The sequence below is a fragment of the Portunus trituberculatus genome, chromosome 38 (assembly GCF_017591435.1).
Source record: "Portunus trituberculatus isolate SZX2019 chromosome 38, ASM1759143v1, whole genome shotgun sequence".
NCBI classification, from domain to species: domain Eukaryota; kingdom Metazoa; phylum Arthropoda; class Malacostraca; order Decapoda; family Portunidae; genus Portunus; species Portunus trituberculatus.
This window is the reverse complement of record NC_059292.1, coordinates 16507780-16527779: the sequence shown is the minus strand read 5'-3', so window position 1 is coordinate 16527779 and position 20000 is coordinate 16507780. Positions and strand designations below refer to the sequence as shown.

The 20000-nt window shown below is 44.0% G+C and overlaps 1 protein-coding gene across 1 annotated transcript in view; it reads left to right on the top strand.

Annotated features, from left to right (window-relative positions):
- LOC123515158 (protein lingerer-like) overlaps positions 1-1346 on the top strand; it is a gene marked incomplete in the record, with an annotated part of 203853 nt that extends 202507 nt beyond the window's left edge. The window contains 2 exon segments of the mRNA XM_045273641.1: positions 1-11; positions 282-1346. The exon segment at positions 1-11 is cut by the window's left edge and continues 151 nt beyond it. Coding sequence (XP_045129576.1) covers positions 1-11; positions 282-383 — 113 coding nt within the window.
- Between the last annotated feature and the right edge of the window lie 18654 nt (positions 1347-20000).

Here is a 20000-nt window from a genome sequence, read left to right as displayed (position 1 = left end):
AGCTCCATCAGGTAAGACTAAGCTTTGATTTAATTTGTATTGATTGGTCATACAGAGTTGGAATTATCACAGATTTTGGTGTTAAGTCTTGAATGCTTCAAATTAGTTGTGTAACTTCCCCCATGATGAATATTATTTTATTTCATAAAAATGATGATGGAATGAGAGGAAGATGATCTGTAAAGTTGAGACTTGTTGAGAGATTTCTAATGACAATTAGTTAGATTAAAAAAGGTGTTGAAAATATTGACAGCTGACAATTTGAGAATTGCTATCTGCAGGATGGTGGTAGTTCCGGAGGCCAGCGTGCAGGGAGTACTGGAGGACAGAACAAGGGTGGTTCCAAACCCTCATATGGGGGTTCTTACTGGGGCACCAACTGAGGGGAGGTAGAAAGCTACTCTATCTCTCCTACCTTAGGCTCACCCTGCCTTAGGCCCACAATGAAACATTGACAAGGGTGACCCACTGTAATCCACATCATGGTGAGTCTGCTGTTGTTTGGCCAGCCTCTAATCTCATCTACGATAAAGGTGCCTCAGCATCCGGAGCATCAATTTGTCAATTAGATGTGAAAATGCGCTCACAGAAGTTTTTGATTTAAAAAGTGTTTGCTTGGATGTACAAGGGTCGTATTGTAGGTGTTTTCATTAGTGCAAAATACTAATTTATAGGATTTGCTTTTCTTACCACAAGTTTAGAAATTAAAAATGTGTGAGGGAAGCAGGTCCTAACCCTTAGAGGTTATACTTTATGTGAAGTCGTCCAAAGTGATGTAAAAGAAGATAACATATTTAGCATTTGTGGCAATGGTGTATTCAGTCTTGCTCTTTTCACTTGTAAATAACAGATGCCACTGAATAAACCATGGGCGCAGGTCCTCACTGGCATGGTGCATTTCTCTTGCAACCTCTCACTCCCACTCCTTTTTATATTTAAATAAATTTTACAAATTGTATGTTGGGTGATAGGATTTGGCAAAAGTTATAGTGATTGTACACCACTAGAACAGACTTCATGTAGGCTACAAATGTAAGACTATTCTATTCTGGAGTTGGTGTTAACAAATGAATGGAAACTCACTGAAGTTGAAGGTCTATTATATAAGTGTAAGATCACAACTCCTTTGAATTTGCCTGTCTAAGGTCACCCCAGAATAGGATGATTATATGTTTTTTTTTTTTTTTTTTTTTTTTCTCTCTTAACATTTGTATCTCTCTAGGTACGACATAAATCCATTCCTGTTAAAGGAATGCTGTATCTATGATATGGAAAGTAAGCCTCTTGTTTTGTAAGCTTTTTGTGTAGTGAGATATTTCAGTTCCACCATTAAAAAGTATCTTGAATCTATTGTTTATCTTCTTAATCTTTGCCTGTGTGTTTGTTTTTGGGAATTATATTTTGGTCTACTAGATCAGGGGTTCCCAACCGGTGGGTCGCGACCCCCTGAGGGGTCGCAAAGCCTTGGCAGGGGGATCGCATGGCCTTACCAGAAGTAGCTTGGGATAGTATTCTCATCAATTACATGGGTTTCAAACTTTTAGGTAAGGGGTCACGAGTGCCAAAAGGTTGGGAACCACTGTACTAGATCAATGATATTAACATGTGCATATAACACAAATTATATATAGGTGAGGCCATATATAGTAGCAGGTGTTGCAAAGCATGGCAACAATTGATTGGTCAAGGTTATTTCATCCCTATTGTCTGGTTAGTGGGCATGTATTTGAAATAAATGACATTTTTTTCACTCACTGATTCATCAGCTAGACTATGAAAATTAATGGTCGGTGATCCATGCATGGTGACATTTGTTCAAAGTTAGTGCAAGGATGTTTTCTAAGAATCTGATATTTTGTGCATCATGTGTTCACTTACTGAGTAATGGCACATAAATCACAAATTGTTCAAGACAAAAATCAGTTGTATTTATGGCCTTCATATGATCAGATTTGGTGCTAATGGTATTCAAAACTGTTGTTCCTCAATGTACTACAGAACACTGGTTGTATCGTTGCCAGTTTACTGAAGATGACACTATGCCACCCCACTTATCAAAATCTAGGATGCATTTAAAATAACACTCCAAAAGCTTCTAGAAAGAAATGGAGCACTCCAGAGTGTACTATAAAGGGGTTATGACATCACACATGGCTCACAGTTGGGGAAGGTGATATGCTTATGCCCTGCTGGGGGAACAGTATTGTAAACCAACCTTTCACAGGACTATACTTAAAACTTAATTTCGTCTGTGAATGGTATCAACAGCATCATCAACAAGCTCTTCTGCAATGAAGAGAGCAGTCAGTCTCATGTGGGCAGCCATTTTTGTACGTTCCATCTGAGAGAGAGAGAGAGAGAGAGAGAACACCTTAATCACATGTTTTAGCTGGCATGTTGTTATCTGTTTTTGTGTTATACAGCAATATAAAAACACTCAATGATATCTTGTTTTTACAGTGTAAAAGAAAAAAAAAACATTTTATCATCAAATAAGCTAAATTTTATTCAAATTACACATTTCTAATATCATTGTACATATACTCTCTTTATAACATTTTCATTCATCTTGGTATTTTTCTGTAAAACAAAATGAAAACTAAATAAACACATCTTTTCAGATATGTATGATTTTCAATATTGTTTTTTTTTTTTTTTTTGTTTATGAGGAGCAGCAATTTTTCAACAAACAAGCTTAGGACTCAAATTACACATTTTAAGTAATCTTGTTGATATAGTACTGCATTTTTTTGTTTTGGTGCATGAAAAGCTGGAAAATGCTACAGACATACATTTCTGTTAATGTAATTTTGTTTACCTACATATATTGGCTTTTTTTCCTTGATTTTGGCATTTTGACAACCAGGTGAAAGGAGTCAAAAAGTACTATTTTTCCAAATATCATTATCATGAGAAAGAGCTTATTTTTAGTGAAAGAAGCTAAAAACACTTAAATTACACATTTTTACGAATAATGTTTATGCGTTTTGCCTGTTTATATACATTTTGGTGCGTAAAAAAAACTGGAAAACACTGGAAAGACATGTTCTTGCTAATTTTATTTCGCTTCCCTGTATTAGCTAATTTTTCATCCATTGTATTATCATCTTGCAATATAGTAATGTAAAAAGCATGTTTTTCTATAGAAATGTAGTTTCTCCAAAATTAATTGTTTTCATAAGTACTAACATTTTCTCTTATAAAAAGGTAAAAATAATTAATTTAGATTGTTCATATAGTGAGTTTTGCCTGATCTTTAACACGTTTTTTGTGTATAACAATTTGGAAAACACTAGAATGGCGTTTCTGCTAAAGTCACCTTTAATCCCTATTTTGAGTGATTTTTCTTCTTTTAATGGTTTGGTACTGATTAGTTAAAACAACTTAACTTAATAAACACTATTTTTGGTAGAAATTTATCGTTTCTGGAAAATAGATGTTTTTATGAGAAATGATGTTTTATCATTAAAGCTAAAAAGTAAAGAAGAAATTGCACCTTTTAGATTATGTTATTCATGAAGTGTGTTTTATGTACTTTTTTTTTCAGAAAACTCCTTAAACATGTTTTTGCTGATATAATTTTGTTTCCTTATATTGCCATATTTTTATTGATTTTGGTGTTTTACAACATAACGATGTAAAAGCACTAATTATATATATATATGTATGTATATATATATATATATATATATATATATATATATATATATATATATATATATATATATATATATATATATTTATACAGGTAACTCGACTTACGCGATAGATGCGTTCCAAGAGGCATGGCATATATCAAAATTCGCGTAAAACAAACATGTAATTCTCATAAGAAACAATAGATAATAAGGGGGATGCGGGATGTGGTCCAAAAAAAATTGTACAAAATACAGTGGAGACTTAATACTCGAACTTAATTCGTTCCAAATGGCCATTCAAGTATTAAAAAGTTCGACTATTGATACCTATAAATCAGTTAATTCGTTCCAGCCATTGCCAAACCCAAGTTTAGAAAAAAAAGCAGCGGTTTATTTAATTTTGCAGTCGCCGCTAGCTCTGACACACTGAAGCAGGGTTAACCTGTCTTTCATGGGCTTGTGTCCTAGCAAACACTTCTCTTCCTTTGTTATATAGATCATGTGTGTTATTTTTATTTTTTTCCAAAACAGGCCAGTTTCATCACAATTAAAGATTTGTTGTGGGCTTAAGCGCTCTTTATCCACAAATTTCTTGAATTCAGGCACAGATTACTCAGCAGCAACTCTGTCAGCACTTGCGGGCTCGCCATGAGTCACAACAGAATGAATTCCAGTTTTTTTTCTTGAAATTCACAAACCACCATTCACTTGCTTTAAAATCATCATTGGAGTTAGATGTAGTATCAGAAATAAGATCATGATGCAGCAGCCTAGCCTTTGCACAAATTATGCCCTCTGACAAAGAATCACCAGCCATCTGTCTTTGGTTTGTCCAATCAACAATTTTTCCATTTCTTCCACTGCTGCAGGTCGCTTAATTAAATTGCCTTTTCACACTAATAGCCACATCAGCTCTTTGAATGAGCTCTTGTCTTTTTCAGTATTGTGGTTACTGTATGTAGATTTAGCTATACTGTACTAAGTTGTAAGATCGGTTATTCTTCCTTTTTTCTCGTATTTATCAATAATCTTTTTCCTTTCAATGGTCACTACATTCTTTCTTGTAGGCTTATTTTCACCACTAACAAACCTCTTCGGTGCCATTGTAAGCTTCTAAATGAAAAAAAAAAAAAAAAAAATCCAGAGAGAAAGCGCAGGACAATGTTATTCTTACGACAGCAAACTGCGAAGTATCAACTGAGTGTGGTGGAGGTGGACCGGTGAGGCGTGTGGAGCGGTGGGAAGGATGAAAGCGCAGGACAATGTTATTCTTACGACAGCGAAGGATCAAATGGCTGCAATGGACCAGTGGGGCTTGTGGGGCGGTGGGAAGGATAAAAGTGCAGGCCTGTTATTCTTACGACACCGAAGGATCAACTGGCTGCGGTGGACCAGTGGGGCCTGTGGGGCGACGGGAAGGATGAGGCCTTTTTTGTTTACAGCCATGTGGACGGACGTTCGACTAATAGGTATTTTTTTCAAGTATTAAGTCGAACTTTTGCGTTCAACTATTGAAAAGTTTGACTATTTAGACGTTAGAGTATTGAGTCTCCACTGTACTCTATTTATTTGGCTAAATTAACATATTTTTATTATTTACCATTCTAAGTACTAGAAGTGTATTTAAAGTAAAGGGAAAAGCAAGAAATAAAAAGAGAAAGCAAAAAATAATGAGAACAACAAAACAAAGAATACGCAAACAAAACACTCACTGCGTCACTGCCTTCACCACTCACACTACAGTCAGTCACCATCTTCCTCTGAGCTTTTCCACTTTATCAAAAATCCACTTATCACAAAATAACCCCACGTGCAGAAGAAGGTGAAGGACGTTTTGGGGCCATCTTGGTGAATTATAGGCAGATTGAAGAGATTCCGTCTGTACTCAGTTCTGGCAGACTGCACATGAGGCACGAGAAGAGCGGGAACTGGATCCAAGATTCTTTAACAACGTCAGAGCAACTTTCTGCTGCGAAATGGCATCCACGAACGCTTGGAGGGACGGTAACGAGGTTGCTCTCAGGTTGCTGATAACACCACCTCTCCAGGTGGTGTTCTCCAGGTGGTGTTACTGTCTTACATATGCATTTATGTTCACAAAACAACATTTCTATTAGCTTTTTACAAACCTTGCCCCCAAGAAAGGATTGTTTTGTAATGCGTAAAGTGAAATCTTAACATGGAATACCAAAAAATATAGCAGAGATGAGATTGCCCACAGACGTGGCGGAGACGCGCAGCGACTCGACCGCTTCTTGTGACCCTTTTAGCTTGCGTGCTGTCTTTCACCACGATATTTATGTTTTCACTCCTCTATTGCCTATTATAATGGATACCATATCTTAGTATTCATATACACTCATGCCATGAGGATAACCTTGACTCCGTGGCAGTGAGTGATAGTGAATTACTAATGAAATACCGCGGTATTTCGTCTGTGGGCGATCTCATCTCTGCTTTATTTTTTTTGGTATTCCATGTAAGACTTCACTTTATGCATTACAAAACAATCCTTTTTTGGGGGGCAAGGTTTGTAAAAAGCTAATAGAAATGTTGTTTTGTGAACATAAATCCATATATAAGACAGTAACACCATCGAAGATATATGACTTGTGATGCACAAAATGAAATCTTGCATAAAACTGTGAAAATGAATATCAAGATCATTGAGCGCAAATTTGCCCCCTGACAGACAAGCGCCAATTTGCTTCTGCCGCCACCACCATAAGTTTTCCTTCCTTTGCCATGGAAGTCATCACTCCCCGTTTCTACTGTCATGCCTTAAGGATCGAAAGGCGATTCCATGATCGCCTTGGCCCTTGGCCCTGAGCGATGGTGAGCTGTTGCTCAAGTATCACTTTCCGTGGCAGGAGCTAATCCTTCTGTTCGAGGAAATGGAGCCTCTACCTAGGAGGAGGACAAGGCAAAGTAATGCATTGCCCTGAGGCTGTTTGCAAATGGATGGCTCTTTTCAGAGTCATTGGAGACACTGCTGGTAAGATATCTATGTTTATTGTTGTTCCATGTATTTTGATAAAGTCCTTTCCTTGGTCTTATTACTGGTCTATTTTCTTACATTCTTTTGCATATACCTTCACATTCACCAAAATCAGAAAAACAAGGTGGGAGAGAAGTGCCCTAAGGGTCCTGGAGAGGGGGGATGAGGGGAGGTTTTGCCTTCTTCAGACTTCATCAGAGTCTGCATTAACAAAGTTTAGCACTTTCTTTTTGGCGGAGTCTGTCATTATGGAATAAGAAACTTCAAGAGCGGCTGTATTTTCAATTATTTTGACAGTTGTCACTTTGGCGCAAAAAGCTGCAAAAGCTGTCACGTTACTTCCTCAGCGAGCGGAAATGCAAATGCCACCTTATGATTGGCTGCCTTTGCTCGTGACGTTACATTGATGACGTCATAACCTCAGTAGCCAATGAGCATGCTTCAATCAGTTAGCAACATCCATGGCCACTAACAACAGGTGTTCAGGTATACCATTTCTCCAACATCGTTGCGATGTTGTTATTAGACCTGTCGATCGCCAAAGGCATTGTTATGAGCAACGCGCTAACAACAAGTTTCATGAATTTCACCCCTGCTCATGTCTGTTGCTCCCTGCCATACATTCTTGCCATCTCCTCTTGTCACTTCATGTTATGTAGACCTGTTAAGTACTGTGTAAGTTTTTATACCAGTAGACTTAGAACTTGTGCCAAGTGTGTCACTGCCCTGCCTCTTTGTGTCTTGTTTAAGTCTTGTGCATTCTGTGAAAGTGCCACTGTATTTAGGTCATTTGACACTGGAGGTGAGACACCCGAGAGCAGGGCTGACTAGTTGCTATGGCTATGTTCACACAGGGCACAATGCTAGGTGAGACATTCCCTGCAATGGTGGTTAGCTGACTTGACAGTTCCTTCTGCAGTGGAGGAAGACAGTACTTTATGGTCTCCTGACTTGGAGGAGGAGGAGGTGGAGGAAGAGGAGTTATTAATGTTGTTTTTAAGCTTGAATAATAAGAGGAAAAAGAATTGGGTATATGAAGTAAATATGAAACAACTCAAATGTGGTGAATATCATTATTTTACTCAAGAACTAGAAATGGATGAGGGAAATTTGGACAGTATTTCAGACTGACTTCAGCTCAGTTCTCTGAGGTTCTATCATTCAATGAACAAGATATTAAGAAGCAAGGCACTAACTACAAGAAATCTATCAGTACACAGTGAAGTGAGTGAGTGAGAGCGAATTGAGGAGTCAGTGCGGTCAAAAATAGGTGAGGGCCTCTGGAGACAAAAGCACAAAGATGGAAGTTCTAACGGGACATGAATCATCAATGCTCTGGTCAGAAAATCGCCTGCCAGGCGATCCAGGTGTGGCTGGCATATGTCCCAGTGTTTCGCATCCGGTGTAAACATTCCTATTGCAAATACACTGAGGCAATTTTAAACCACGCAACTTTGCACAGCATGCATCAGCTGCCTCATTTCCAGTGTGAAATGGCCTGTTGTGTTTGTTTCGCTCTTCATCTCTAGCCAATGGACCCACATCTTGTCTTTCTGGATGAGTTGCCACCCTGTATATACTGTGTCTCCTGAGACAGCCGCTATGGTAAGAGGTCAAGTTTCTGTCATGACTGTGGAGGCTGTGAGGATGGACATCATAACAGTTGGTGTCAGGAGTCCAGCATAAAAGCTCTTGAAGTTTTGGTTAGCTCACCCATGGTCCAGATATACAAGGTCTTCCATCCGGTTGGCTTATTTTGGTCTCGGCTGCACATATACTGTACATCACGTGAGCCCCATTCAACGTTCGCCTGTGGCTCATGTACTGGAATTTGATTTCTTACACTCCTCCCCTCACGGCCCCTTTTTGTGGATGCATGAGCTTACCATTCTGCCCTGTTACTACCTATTATGGGAACTAGAAAACTAATTATTAAGGCCTACTAAATCTCAGGTTATTTGTGCTTTTGTGAGGGAGAATAAGTCAAATCTAGAAATTGCCACAGACCACTACGATCCAGGCTACATAACACACACCCAGATTCTTTGATGGTGTGGGGTTATTTTTCTTACTATGGTCTTGGAAAATTTGTGTTTTTGCCTAAGAATGTTCATATGAACCAAAATAACTACTTTGCTCCAATTCTGTGTAAGTTAGATGAGTGTATGGGAAAGTGCAATGTAGATATCGTTTTGTCTTTCTTTTTGTATTATGGCAGCAATGCACAACACAACTATTGGGCATTATAAAGAGAAAAAAAAATTGGTCTCAAGATGGCGAGGTCAAATTATGGCTTGATGCACGGTTGCTTGGGCACATGTGACATGGGTAGAGGTCAGGGTCTGACTGACTAGCTGGGCCCCTGCATCACACCAACCCGGGGCCCACATGAGTCATAGACACGTGACTGTGGATGCGCGGATGGAAGACCTTGTATATCTGGACCTTGAGCGCACCATGGTTGACTTATATACTCAAGAGGCAGTGAAAGGCCGAAAGACTGAACAGGGCTGGAGAAGCCTAGAAAAACTTGAGCATTGGGTTGGCACAGAATACATGTGAAATGAAACTGGAAACGAGTGGAATGAGACAGGAAACGAGTGAAGTGGCATTGAAAATGGACTTCATTTGGGAGGATATGCGACTCATGGCAGGAGAAGCAAGTGTTCATAGTGAAACATTGTGAGCTGATTTGGCGCTACCTGTCTGAGGAGCTGGTGACAGTGTAACAGGAGTGCAAAGCCATCAAGACCAAGGTGGAAGAGCTGAAGGAGGAAATGACAAAACTATGGCACTCTCTAAAGAAGCAGTCTGTCAGTGCGTAGGGGCAGCCTGAGTGTCTTGAGCCAACAGGGCAGGGTTATCCCTACCCATGCTCAGAGCCTGGTGACCGGCTGTAGTGGTTATGCTGTAGTGTAGTGCTGCAGCAGATGCCTGCCTGGTCCCTACCACTTGAAGATAACGCCATCACCCCACCACACACTCCGTTGCTACCTCCCTCCATTGCTGTCTCTCCCCGGTTTGCAGGTGGAGCATCTGTCCTGTGCAGACCAGCAGAGTTTGGTGGACAGGTGGCCTGGGAGGTGTATCAGGGGTGAGATCCATGAAACTTGTTGGTAGTGCATTGATAGTAACGAAGTTCTAACTAACGAACAGTTCTGATAGCAACATCGCAACACGGTTGGAGAAGTGGTATCCACGAACACTTTTTGCTGTTAGGCGTGGCTAACCGATCCAAGAGTGCTCATTGGCTACCGAGGATGTGACGTCATCACTGTGACGTCATGAGCAAAGATGGCCAATCATAAAGCAGCTTCGGGTTCTCCCTGGCTGAGGAGTAGGATCTGTTTCTAAACTTCGATATAGCATAACACCTTCACAGCTACTACTCACCAAAGTCAACACTCCTAACAATCCTTTCATTTTGCCAACTGAACCTCATAATAAACCCTGAAGACAATGATTCACCAACTTAAGACCTTAATCTTGGTGAAAGAGATGTAAAGTTGGGGGTGTAGTGATTTATAACAAAAATCACAGCAAAAAAAAAAAAAAAAAAAAAAAAAAAAAAAAGAGGCACTGGCAGAATGTAGTAGATTTTATGGTTTATAGTTGAATATTTATTACATAGCAGCAGTTACTAGAGTAGCAGGAAGTTCACACATATTGTGGTGAGTGTGGCCGCTGTCTGCTGGCCATGAGAGTCGCTGATTGGCGGCCTGGCAGCGCGGCAAAATTTGGAATTTTGCTCTCTTATCTTGATATTTATTTTCACTGCTCCACGTAAAATTTCATCATGTGCATCACAAAATCATGTTCTTGTGTGATAAAGCTTGGCTGAGGCTAAGAAATAGTTTATTTTTACTTCATAAATATTTACATAAGAGTTAGCGATGCGTTTACTACTCTTCAGGAGGTGTAGTTATGAGCGATGCATGTAGTTGGTTAGCAACGACAACCCACCGACACTCGATGCGTTAGTGGATACCATTTTCGGTAAGGGTGCGCTCGCACGTTGGTAGCACGTCGTTAAAGTTTTATGGATTCCACCCCTGGGGCCAGATCCAAGAAGCAGGTTGTTGTCTATGTTGGTACGGACAACCTTCATAGCAACCTCCTGCTCACATACCAACCTTCATAAAATAGCATCCACAAAGATTCATTGCTGTTGGCGGGTGGAGGCTGGTAGCCCGCCTAAAAGTGCTCATTGGCTGCCAGGGCTGATACTTCACTACTGTGTCGTCACGAGGACAGGCAGCCAGTCATAAGGCATCTTTATGTTATCCCTACTCCAGGGCTGAGGAAATCATATGGGTTTGTTCTCAAACACTGATACAGCGTCACGTGCCCACAGCTACTACTCAGCACAGTTGGCAGTCCTGACAGTGCTTTCATCACGGTTAGTGAACCCCATAATAAAACAAAGGATGCTCCGTGTTACAGCCCGCCCATAACATACTCCACTACTATCACCTCCTCCGCTTGCTACCTCGTTCGCTACCTCTCCACTTCCCCTTCCACGTCACCGTCTCATTAAGCCCCGCTACTGTCCTGAAGTTGGATTCACACGGCCCCATTCGACTCAAGCGGAAGTGTTAAGCAAGCTCCCTGACTTCTGGAAGTCAGTCGAGGTCAAGGACTCAACCAGTGAACACAACGCCTCTTGGACTACCGTGGGATCCACCTCACCCAGCACTTCACCACTGCAACACCTCATAAGTATCACTTCCCCTTGTCCCGTTTTTTCCACATTGCCTCCATATAGGATTAGTATTATTGTTAGGTATTAAGATGGGTACTTTATTGTTGTATTTATTTCTGTGTTATATATATATATATATATATATATATATATATATATATATATATATATATATATATATATATATATATATATATATATATATATTGTGATAGGCACTGTCTTAATCACCTTTAATTTATTATTTCATTATATGCATAGCCTATGGCCACCCAGCGCGGGCCCCTCAGGCTGTTCTGCTGAGCAGACAACCTACCTCCCTCTTCTCGCTTCTCGTTGCGAGCGGGACTCAGTCTCAAGGTAGCCTTCAGCGGAGATAGACACGCACTCTCGTCGGTCTGGCACAGTGTGGGGAGATTCGTGTTGCTGGGCTTCTCTTGTTGCTCATTAGTCATGGGTCTGGGAGTTGTGCCCTCCCTTGAGTAGCTGGCTTGTTACTCGGTAGACCGTGGCTGTAGAACAACGGGCTTGTTGTTCTTAGAGAAGCGTGGCAAGTTTGGCTACACTTCTCGTGCGTTCGTCCACTCGGGTGTGGCGACGCGGAGAGACACGCTTTGTCTTGTCCTGTTTGTTTTGTTGGTGGCCGTGGTCACCAGTGTGGTTTGGTGGGCGGCTGTGTGCCCCCACCATCTGTTGTGTAGTATTAGTAGTATACTGTTTACAGTACCAGCCAGTCTTCAGCGGAGTTAACACGTACGATCTCGGCACAGGAAGAGACACGTGTGGCTGGACTGTGCTTTTGAAGTACTCATTAGTCATCGGTCTGGGAGTTGTGCCCTCCTTTGAGTAGCTGGCTTGTTACTCGGTAGACCGTGGCTGTGTAGGGCAACGGGCCTGTTGTTCTAAGGAGTGTGGCCGGTTGGGTCTACATTTCCTGTTGTGCGTTCGTCGTCGTTCGTGTGGCGACGCGGAGGGACGTGTTATTGTTTCGTACTGTTTTTGTTGTTGGTGGTTGTAGTCACCAGTTGGGTTTGGTGGGCGGCTGTGTGCCCCCACCATCTTTTGTATAATTTAAGTAGTATACTGTATTGTAGTGGTAGTAGCCACGCACATTATTGAATGCTGAGAGGCTTCATGTCGGCCAGTGGTGCGTAGTTGTCGTCTGCCAGACTTGTCTGTGACGAGTATCTGGACTCCGTGTATAGCTGTTGTCACCCGTAGGTGGTGTCTGGTCTTGTGTGTACATCACCGGATGTGCTGTACACATCATATGTTGTAGTAGTGTAGGCTAGGGGTGTCAGTCTGACAGGTGTCAGGAAGCACTTGTCGTAATAGGATAGTATAGTAATATATTTACCGCGTGTGTTGTTCCGGTCTGTGAGTTATCACAGTCTGTGGACAAGGCGTGCGGAGAGGCATTAATACTTCATAGAGAAGTGGGTGGAATTGTCCTCGTGGGCGGTTTCTCTAGGGGGTATTAAGGCCTCGCCCTGTTACACATAACATCTACCATTTATAAACTCTACTTGGTTGGGTACAGGAGGAGAAGGAGTTGCTAAGGAGATTCCCTTACAGTGGGGGAAATTATACACTGTTGGCGAACTTGAAAGAACCTGAGGGTTACGGCGGCTGTGAGTTATAGTAGTGGGGACTCTGTGGAGTGTTTTATAATCCCTACTGTACTGACCGTAACAAAGTTGGCGATTTTGCCAGAATAACAATCTAGTGAGCTGTAGCAGTTAACCGCAGCCGTGTGGCGTACATAACATAAAGTGGCGACCTCGCCAGGATAAACCAAGTGCTTTTATAGTGGTGTAGTGTATTGTGTGGAGTATTATTACTTATATTATTTTATTGTTTGTGAAAACGAGTCCTTGTGAGCACCATGGAAAGAGTTACTGGCCTTTTCACCTCACCAGTGGAGGGTGAGGATGCGAGTGTGAGCCGGCGAGACTCACCACGTGGGTATGATGAGTCGTTGGCTGCGCGTGTGGTCAGTGGAGACGCACGTATGTCTCATGATAACGGATGTGGCGGTCCCAGTGAAGGTGATGTGGGATATATTAGCCCTGGCAGAAGTATCGGAAGCAGGGGAGGCTCCCGACGATCTAGTCCAGCAAGCAGTATTGCTGATAGTGTCCAGTCAGCTGCCAGACTGGAGGAACTGCGATTGAAGCTGGAAATGAGGAAAATGGAGATAGAAGCAGAAGAGAGGCGAGAGTTGAAGAGATTAGCTGCGGAAGAGAGACGAGAGTCAAATAGACTAGCAGCAGAGAAGGAGGCTAGAGAGATGAGATGATGAGATTGGAGATGGAGAGAGAAAGGGCGGATAAAGATAGAGAGTTGGAGTGGGAGAGAACTCGCCATGCAGTAAGTACGCCTGGAGTTGTTGGTCGTGTAGGAGGAGGAGGAGGACAGAGTGTAGAGCGTGCTTTAGTTCAAAGTCTCCAGCTAGTCCCTGAATTTGATGAGGCTAAAGTAGCTGAATGGTTTGTTCGCTTCGAGAGGAAAGCCAAGGAGTTTGCTTGGTCTCGAGAGAGATGGGTAGGCTTGGTCGCGAACAAACTCAAGGGAAAAGCCTTGGAAGTTTATGATAAAATGTCAGCTGATGATCTGGATGATTATGAGGAGTTTAAGGCTGACATTTTGCGGGCATATGAGCTGCGACCAGAAGCCTATCGCTTGCAATTCAGAGGAAAGAGGAAGCGAGCAAGTGACTCCTACCTCGAGTGTGCTCGTTCACTGGAGCAAGTGTTTGAGAGGTGGATTGCAAGCGAGGGTGTTGACTCTCTCGAGGCTTTGAAGGAGTTAGTAGTTATGGAGCAGTTCATTGATATTGCTGATAAGGAGCTGGTACCTCTGTTGAGGGAGAAGAGGTTTAGGACTTTGAAGGAGGCTGCTACATGGGCTGATGATTATGTGTTGGCCCACCGTCCTGTGCAGCAGCCTGGGAGTTGGAGTCGTAAGGAAGGTGGTCCTAAGGGAGGCCCAGGAGTGGTGGCAGTTCTTCCTCGGGCTCTCCAGGCCACTTTAGGCGATATACTGGATTCGGCAGTAAGATGGGTTTGGAAAGCCCCAGGCCCCACCCTCCTTTTTCTGTGAAGGATGGGACGGCGGGGAAGGCGGCCCCTAGAACTCCCAAGTATGATTACCAGCCTACGTGCTATCACTGCCGAGGAAAATGGCATTTTAAGTTCAATTGCCTAAAGTTAGTAACAGCTGAAACTCACAAGTCCTCGCAGAAACCAGTTGCCTTGTTGGTGTGGCCAGACCAAGTTTGTGGTGATGAGTTGACTGCTCCTTCGGGCTTTAGAAGTGAGAAGGCACGGCACGTGCCTGAGTTGTGTTTGGAGGAGGTAGAGCAGGTTGGCCCACCTGTCCCTCCCCCTGTTGCCTCGCCCGCACCTAAGGATAGTGAGCTTGACTGGTGCCGTCCTTTCCTGTGTGGAGGCACTGTCGAGATTGATGGCACAAAGTATCCCATCACCGTACTGCGTGATACGGGTGCACAGCAGTCAGTGTGCCAAAATGTCACTGGTAGGAAGATGACATCTAGCAAGGCAGTGTTGTGTCGTGGACTTAACACTGTGGAGGAGTTCGTGACGGCTGAGGTGACGCTGTCATGTCCTCTTGTCACTGCTACGGCTCAGGTAGCAGTGGCAGACGAACTGCCAGTCGCAGGAGTGGACTTCCTGCTTGGGAATGATTTGGCTGGTGGTCGTGTATGGATCCCAACCTCTGATGAGGATGAGGTTGCTGAAGAGTCTGGGCCAGTGGTGCAAGACTCTGTAAATGTTATTACCCGCTCTCAGGCCCGCCGGGCTGAGAGAGAGCCTGTTACTACCCAGGAGGTTGCTAGCAGCCAGGTGGGATTGACTCCAGATGGGAGTAGCAGTGCTGATGTGGTGGAGCCAGTGTTGGGCTCACCATTGAGTTCAGGTGTAGAGGCTGACGGTGACGGCGTGGAGTCACTTGTTAATGCACCGGACTCGGCTTTGGGAGTTGTTGCTGAGAGTGAGGACGGAGTGTTGGGTGTAGCTGAGTTGTTTGATGGTTATCCTCACTCTGCAGAGCACTCCGGAGGGAGCACTCGTGCTGAGTTGCTTCCTGGTGTGGAGGCTGAGGGCTCTGATGTTCAGCACAGGCCCCAGCATAAGTCAGGCAGTCTGTTGGAAGTTGGCGCCCAGGGTGGGGAGACTTCCAGTTCTGCGGGGGAGTTGGAAGTTTCTCCCCTGTGGAGCATCGTGGAGGCAGGGAGCGAGCTGTTCCCTTGCCTGGTGACTGCCTGGCTGGTGGTGATGATCCTTCTGAGGACTCACCGGATCACATGGCAGGAGCGGAGCAGCCTGGGCCAGCTCTCCGTCCTCGATGCCGTGTGGGACGTAGGGTTGCAGCGTTGCCTCAACCCCATGACCCTATAGTCTTACCCTTTCTCTTACCCAGCTAGAGCCTGCAGAGCTCATTCGTAGGCAGCAGGAGGACCCGGCGTTGGCCTCCTTCTTTGCTCGAGTGGGTGAGGGAAGTGAGGAGTTTGTCTTGCATCAAGGGGTGTTGTGTCGTAGATGGCAGGAGAGTGACGGTGGTGAACTACTGCAAGTAGTTGTGCCGCATAAGCTGCGTGAGGCACTTGTGCTGTTGGCACATGAGGGGCCCATGGCTGGACACCTGGGCATCCGAAAGACCGTCGCTCGCCTGCGTCGCAATTTTTGGTGGCCCAGCATGTCTGGAGAAGTAGCCACGATTCTTAAGTGCTGCCACACTTGTCAAGTGGTGGGCAAGCCTAATCAGACACCCCCTGTGGCGCCACTCCACCCCATCCCTGCTGTTGATCCTCCCTTCACGAGGGTTTTGATTGATATAGTAGGTCCTCTGCCTACTACCAGGGCTGGTCACAAGTATTTGTTGACCATAATGGATGTTACCACGCGGTACCCTGAAGCAATTCCCCTGAGAAGCACTCACTCTAAGGTGGTGCTGAAGGCTTTGTTAACCTTCTTTACACACTTTGGATTGCCAGCAGAGCTGCAGTCCGATCAGGGGACCAACTTTACTTCAAAGTTGTTTAAGGATACGATGACTGCGTGGGGGATCAAGCACATCGTGTCCAGTGCTTATCATCCACAGTCTCAGGGAGCCCTGGAGAGACATCATCAAACTCTCAAGACCATGCTCAAGAGTTTCTGCATGGAGAGATAAGGATTGGGACGAGGGTGTCCCCTTTGTCTTATTTGCGGTGAGAGAAGCGCCCACTGAGTCCTTGGGTTTCTCACCCAATCAGCTAGTGTTTGGACACCGAGTGCGTGGACCGCTCGACGTTGTTCGGGAGGCTTGGTGTCAGCCGTCGCCTGAGCGCCCTGTCTCACTGCTTAAGAGCCTCATGAGCAGTCGAGAGATTGGCCAAGGCATTAGAGGTGGCGCAGGCCCACCTGTGTAAGGCCCAGCAGAGTATGAAGGGGTATTATGACCGAAGGGCCGAGTATCGAGTTTTGCCCCTGGAGATGAAGTGCTCGTGCTGTTACCACTTCAGGGCCAGCCGCTTGCTGCCCGCTATAGTGGCCCCTATGTTATAGAGAAGAAGGTAGGTGACCTCGACTACCTGGTGGTCACTCCTGACCGGCGCAAGAGGGCTCAGCTGTGTCACGTTAACATGCTGAAGCCCTATTTTCGTTCTACTAGCCAGAAGGGCTCTTTTAGTTCTGCCGTGCAAGAGGCATCTTCAGTTTTATTTTTCTGCCGGGAGGGAGAGGCTCCAGAAGTTATTGGGCCTGAACCTGTTGTTCCTACAGGGCAGTGGGAACGGAATAGCCTCCATCTCTTGAAAGAGAAGGTTGAACACTTAGGGGATCAGCAAGATGAGTTGCTTCGGCGGCTGAGGAAGTACTCCTCTGTGTTTAGCAGTGTCCCGGGCAGGACACAGTTGATAGAACACGATATTGATGTTGGGGACGAAAAGCCTGTCAAATGGCCCCCATACCGAGTGAGCCCAGGAGTACAATGTCATAGTAAGACATATAAAAGGAGCAGACAACGTTGTGGCTGATTGTCTGTCCCGGGGCCATTCCCTTTAATCAGTTCCATGCCTTTTAAAAAAATTTTGTAAATGTTTTGTTTCCAAAATTTTTTCTTTTAAGGGAGGGCGTGTGATGGGCACCGTCTTAATCCCCTTTAATTTATTATTTCATTATATGCGTAGCCTATGGCCACCCAGCGCGGGCCCCTCGGGCTGTTCTGCTGAGCAGACAACCCACCTCCCTCTTCTCGCTTCTCGTTGCGAGCGGGACTCAGTCTCAAGGTAGCCTTCAGCGGAGATAGACACGCACTCTCGTCGGTCTGGCACAGTGTGGGGAGATTCGTGTTGCTGGGCTTCTCTTGTTGCTCATTAGTCATCGGTCTGGGAGTTGTGCCCTCCCTTGAGTAGCTGGCTTGTTACTCGGTAGACCGTGGCTGTAGAACAACGGGCTTGTTGTTCTTAGAGAGCGTGGCAAGTTTGGCTACATTCTCGTGCGTTCGTCCACTCGGTGTGGCGACGCGGAGAGACACGCTTTGTCTCGTCCTGTTTGTTTTGTTGGTGGCTGTGGTCACCAGTGTGGTTTGGTGGGCGGCTGTGTGCCCCCACTATCTGTTGTGTAGTACCAGTAGTATACTGTTTACAGTACCGGCCAGTCTTCAGCGGAGTTAACACGTACGATCTCGGCACAGGAAGAGACACGTGTGGCTGGACTGTGCTTTTGAAGTACTCATTAGTCATCGGTCTGGGAGTTGTGCCCTCCTTTGAGTAGCTGGCTTGTTACTCAGTAGACCGTGGCTGTGTAGGGCAACAGGCTTGTTGTTCTAAGGAATGTGGCTGGTTGGGTCTACATTTCCTGTTGTGCGTTCGTCGTCGTTCGTGTGGCGACGCGGAGGGACGTGTTATTGTTTCGTCCTGTTTTTGCTTTTGGTGGTTGTAGTCACCAGTGGGGTTTGGTGGGCGGCTATGTGCCCCCACCATCTTTTGTATAGTTTAAGTAGTATACTGTATTGTAGTGGTAGTAGCCACGCACATTATTGAATGCTGAGAGGCTTCATGTCGGCCAGTGGTGCGTAGTTGTCGCCCGCCAGACTTGTCTATGACGAGTATCTGGACTCCGTGTATAGCTGTTGTCACGCGTAGGTGGTGTCTGGTCTTGTGTGTACATCACCAGATGTGCTGTACACATCATATGTTGTAGTAGTGTAGGCTAGGGGTGTCAGTCTGACAGGTGTCAGGAAGCACTTGTCGTAATAAGATAGTATAGTAATATATTTACCGCGCGCGTTGTTCCGGTCTGTGAGTTATCACAGTCTGTGGACAAGGCGTGCGAAGAGGCATTAATATTTCATAGAGAAGTGGGTGGAATTGTCCTCGTGGGCGGTTTTTCTAGGGGGTATTAAGGCCTCGCCCTGTTACACATAACATCTTTCATTTATAAACTCTACTTGGTTGGGTACAGGAGGAGAAGGAGTTGCTAAGGAGATTCCCTTACAGTGGGGGAAATTATACACTGTTAGCGACCTTGAAAGAACCTGAGGGTTACGGCGGCTGTGAGTTATAGTAGTGGGGACTCTGTGGAGTGTTTTATAATCCCCACTGTACTGACCGTAACAAAGTTGGCGATTTTGCCAGAATAACTCTCTAGTGAGCTGTAGCAGTTAACCGCCGCCGTGTGGCGTACGTAACAATATATATATATATATATATATATATATATATATATATATATATATGTGTCATTTTCATGTGTTTCATGTTATATCTATGTGTATGTCAGTTATATTGCTATAGGGTTATTAGATAGTTTTTTTTAAGTGCCCCATTTGCATTTCCTAACCAGTTGAACCTGCAGTGTTTTTTTATTTTTTATTGTTATTGTTCACCGGCTCCCCGATGCCAATCTTTCCCATTTAACCGGTGAACGTAACAATTGGCGACCGTGACAGGACCATTATAACCCTTGTTCAGTGTTCCATTTTTCCAGTGACTTTTTCTGTGATTACATTATTTTCTTATGTGTTTCTGTGGTGTTGTGACTTTGATGTGTTTTTTTTCTGTGACTTACTCTGCGTGTGGTTTAAATTTACCTTTGTGCGAACAAGTGGCTCCCTTTGGGTTAAAAGTGCTTCGTGACTTTCATTGGTATCGCATAGCATTGGTAGAGCAGGAAACCAGGTAGAAAGGCGTGTTCATCGATAGCACTTATCTCTATTTTTTGCACATAGGCAGGTGTGTAATAAATGTTATCCAAGTGTTGGGATCATCAAATGTTCATGCGAATCCTCAATCCCCTCACTTCGTGGATAATTTTTCTCGCTAGTTAGAATTGGCCATTTTAACTAGTCCCTCAGACTAATCCGCCTCCTTATCAATAACAAGTCTCAGTACAATTCACTCCTCACTCTCAAGTCTCGTAACTAGAGTAATCCGGATCCTTTTAATGCCGTAATTCTCTAGTTTACCTCCTCATTAGTGATTGTACTCATAAGTGTTTACTTAAGTATAATCTAGATAATTTCCAAGGTTGCCTTTATTATCACTCTGCCAAGTTCCTCACTTAAGTAATTCGCTTATAATTTTTTTTCTTGTTGTTGTTTAACATCTATTTAATATGGCTTCCGCTCAGTTTAACGTTGAAGATTTTTGTGCTGA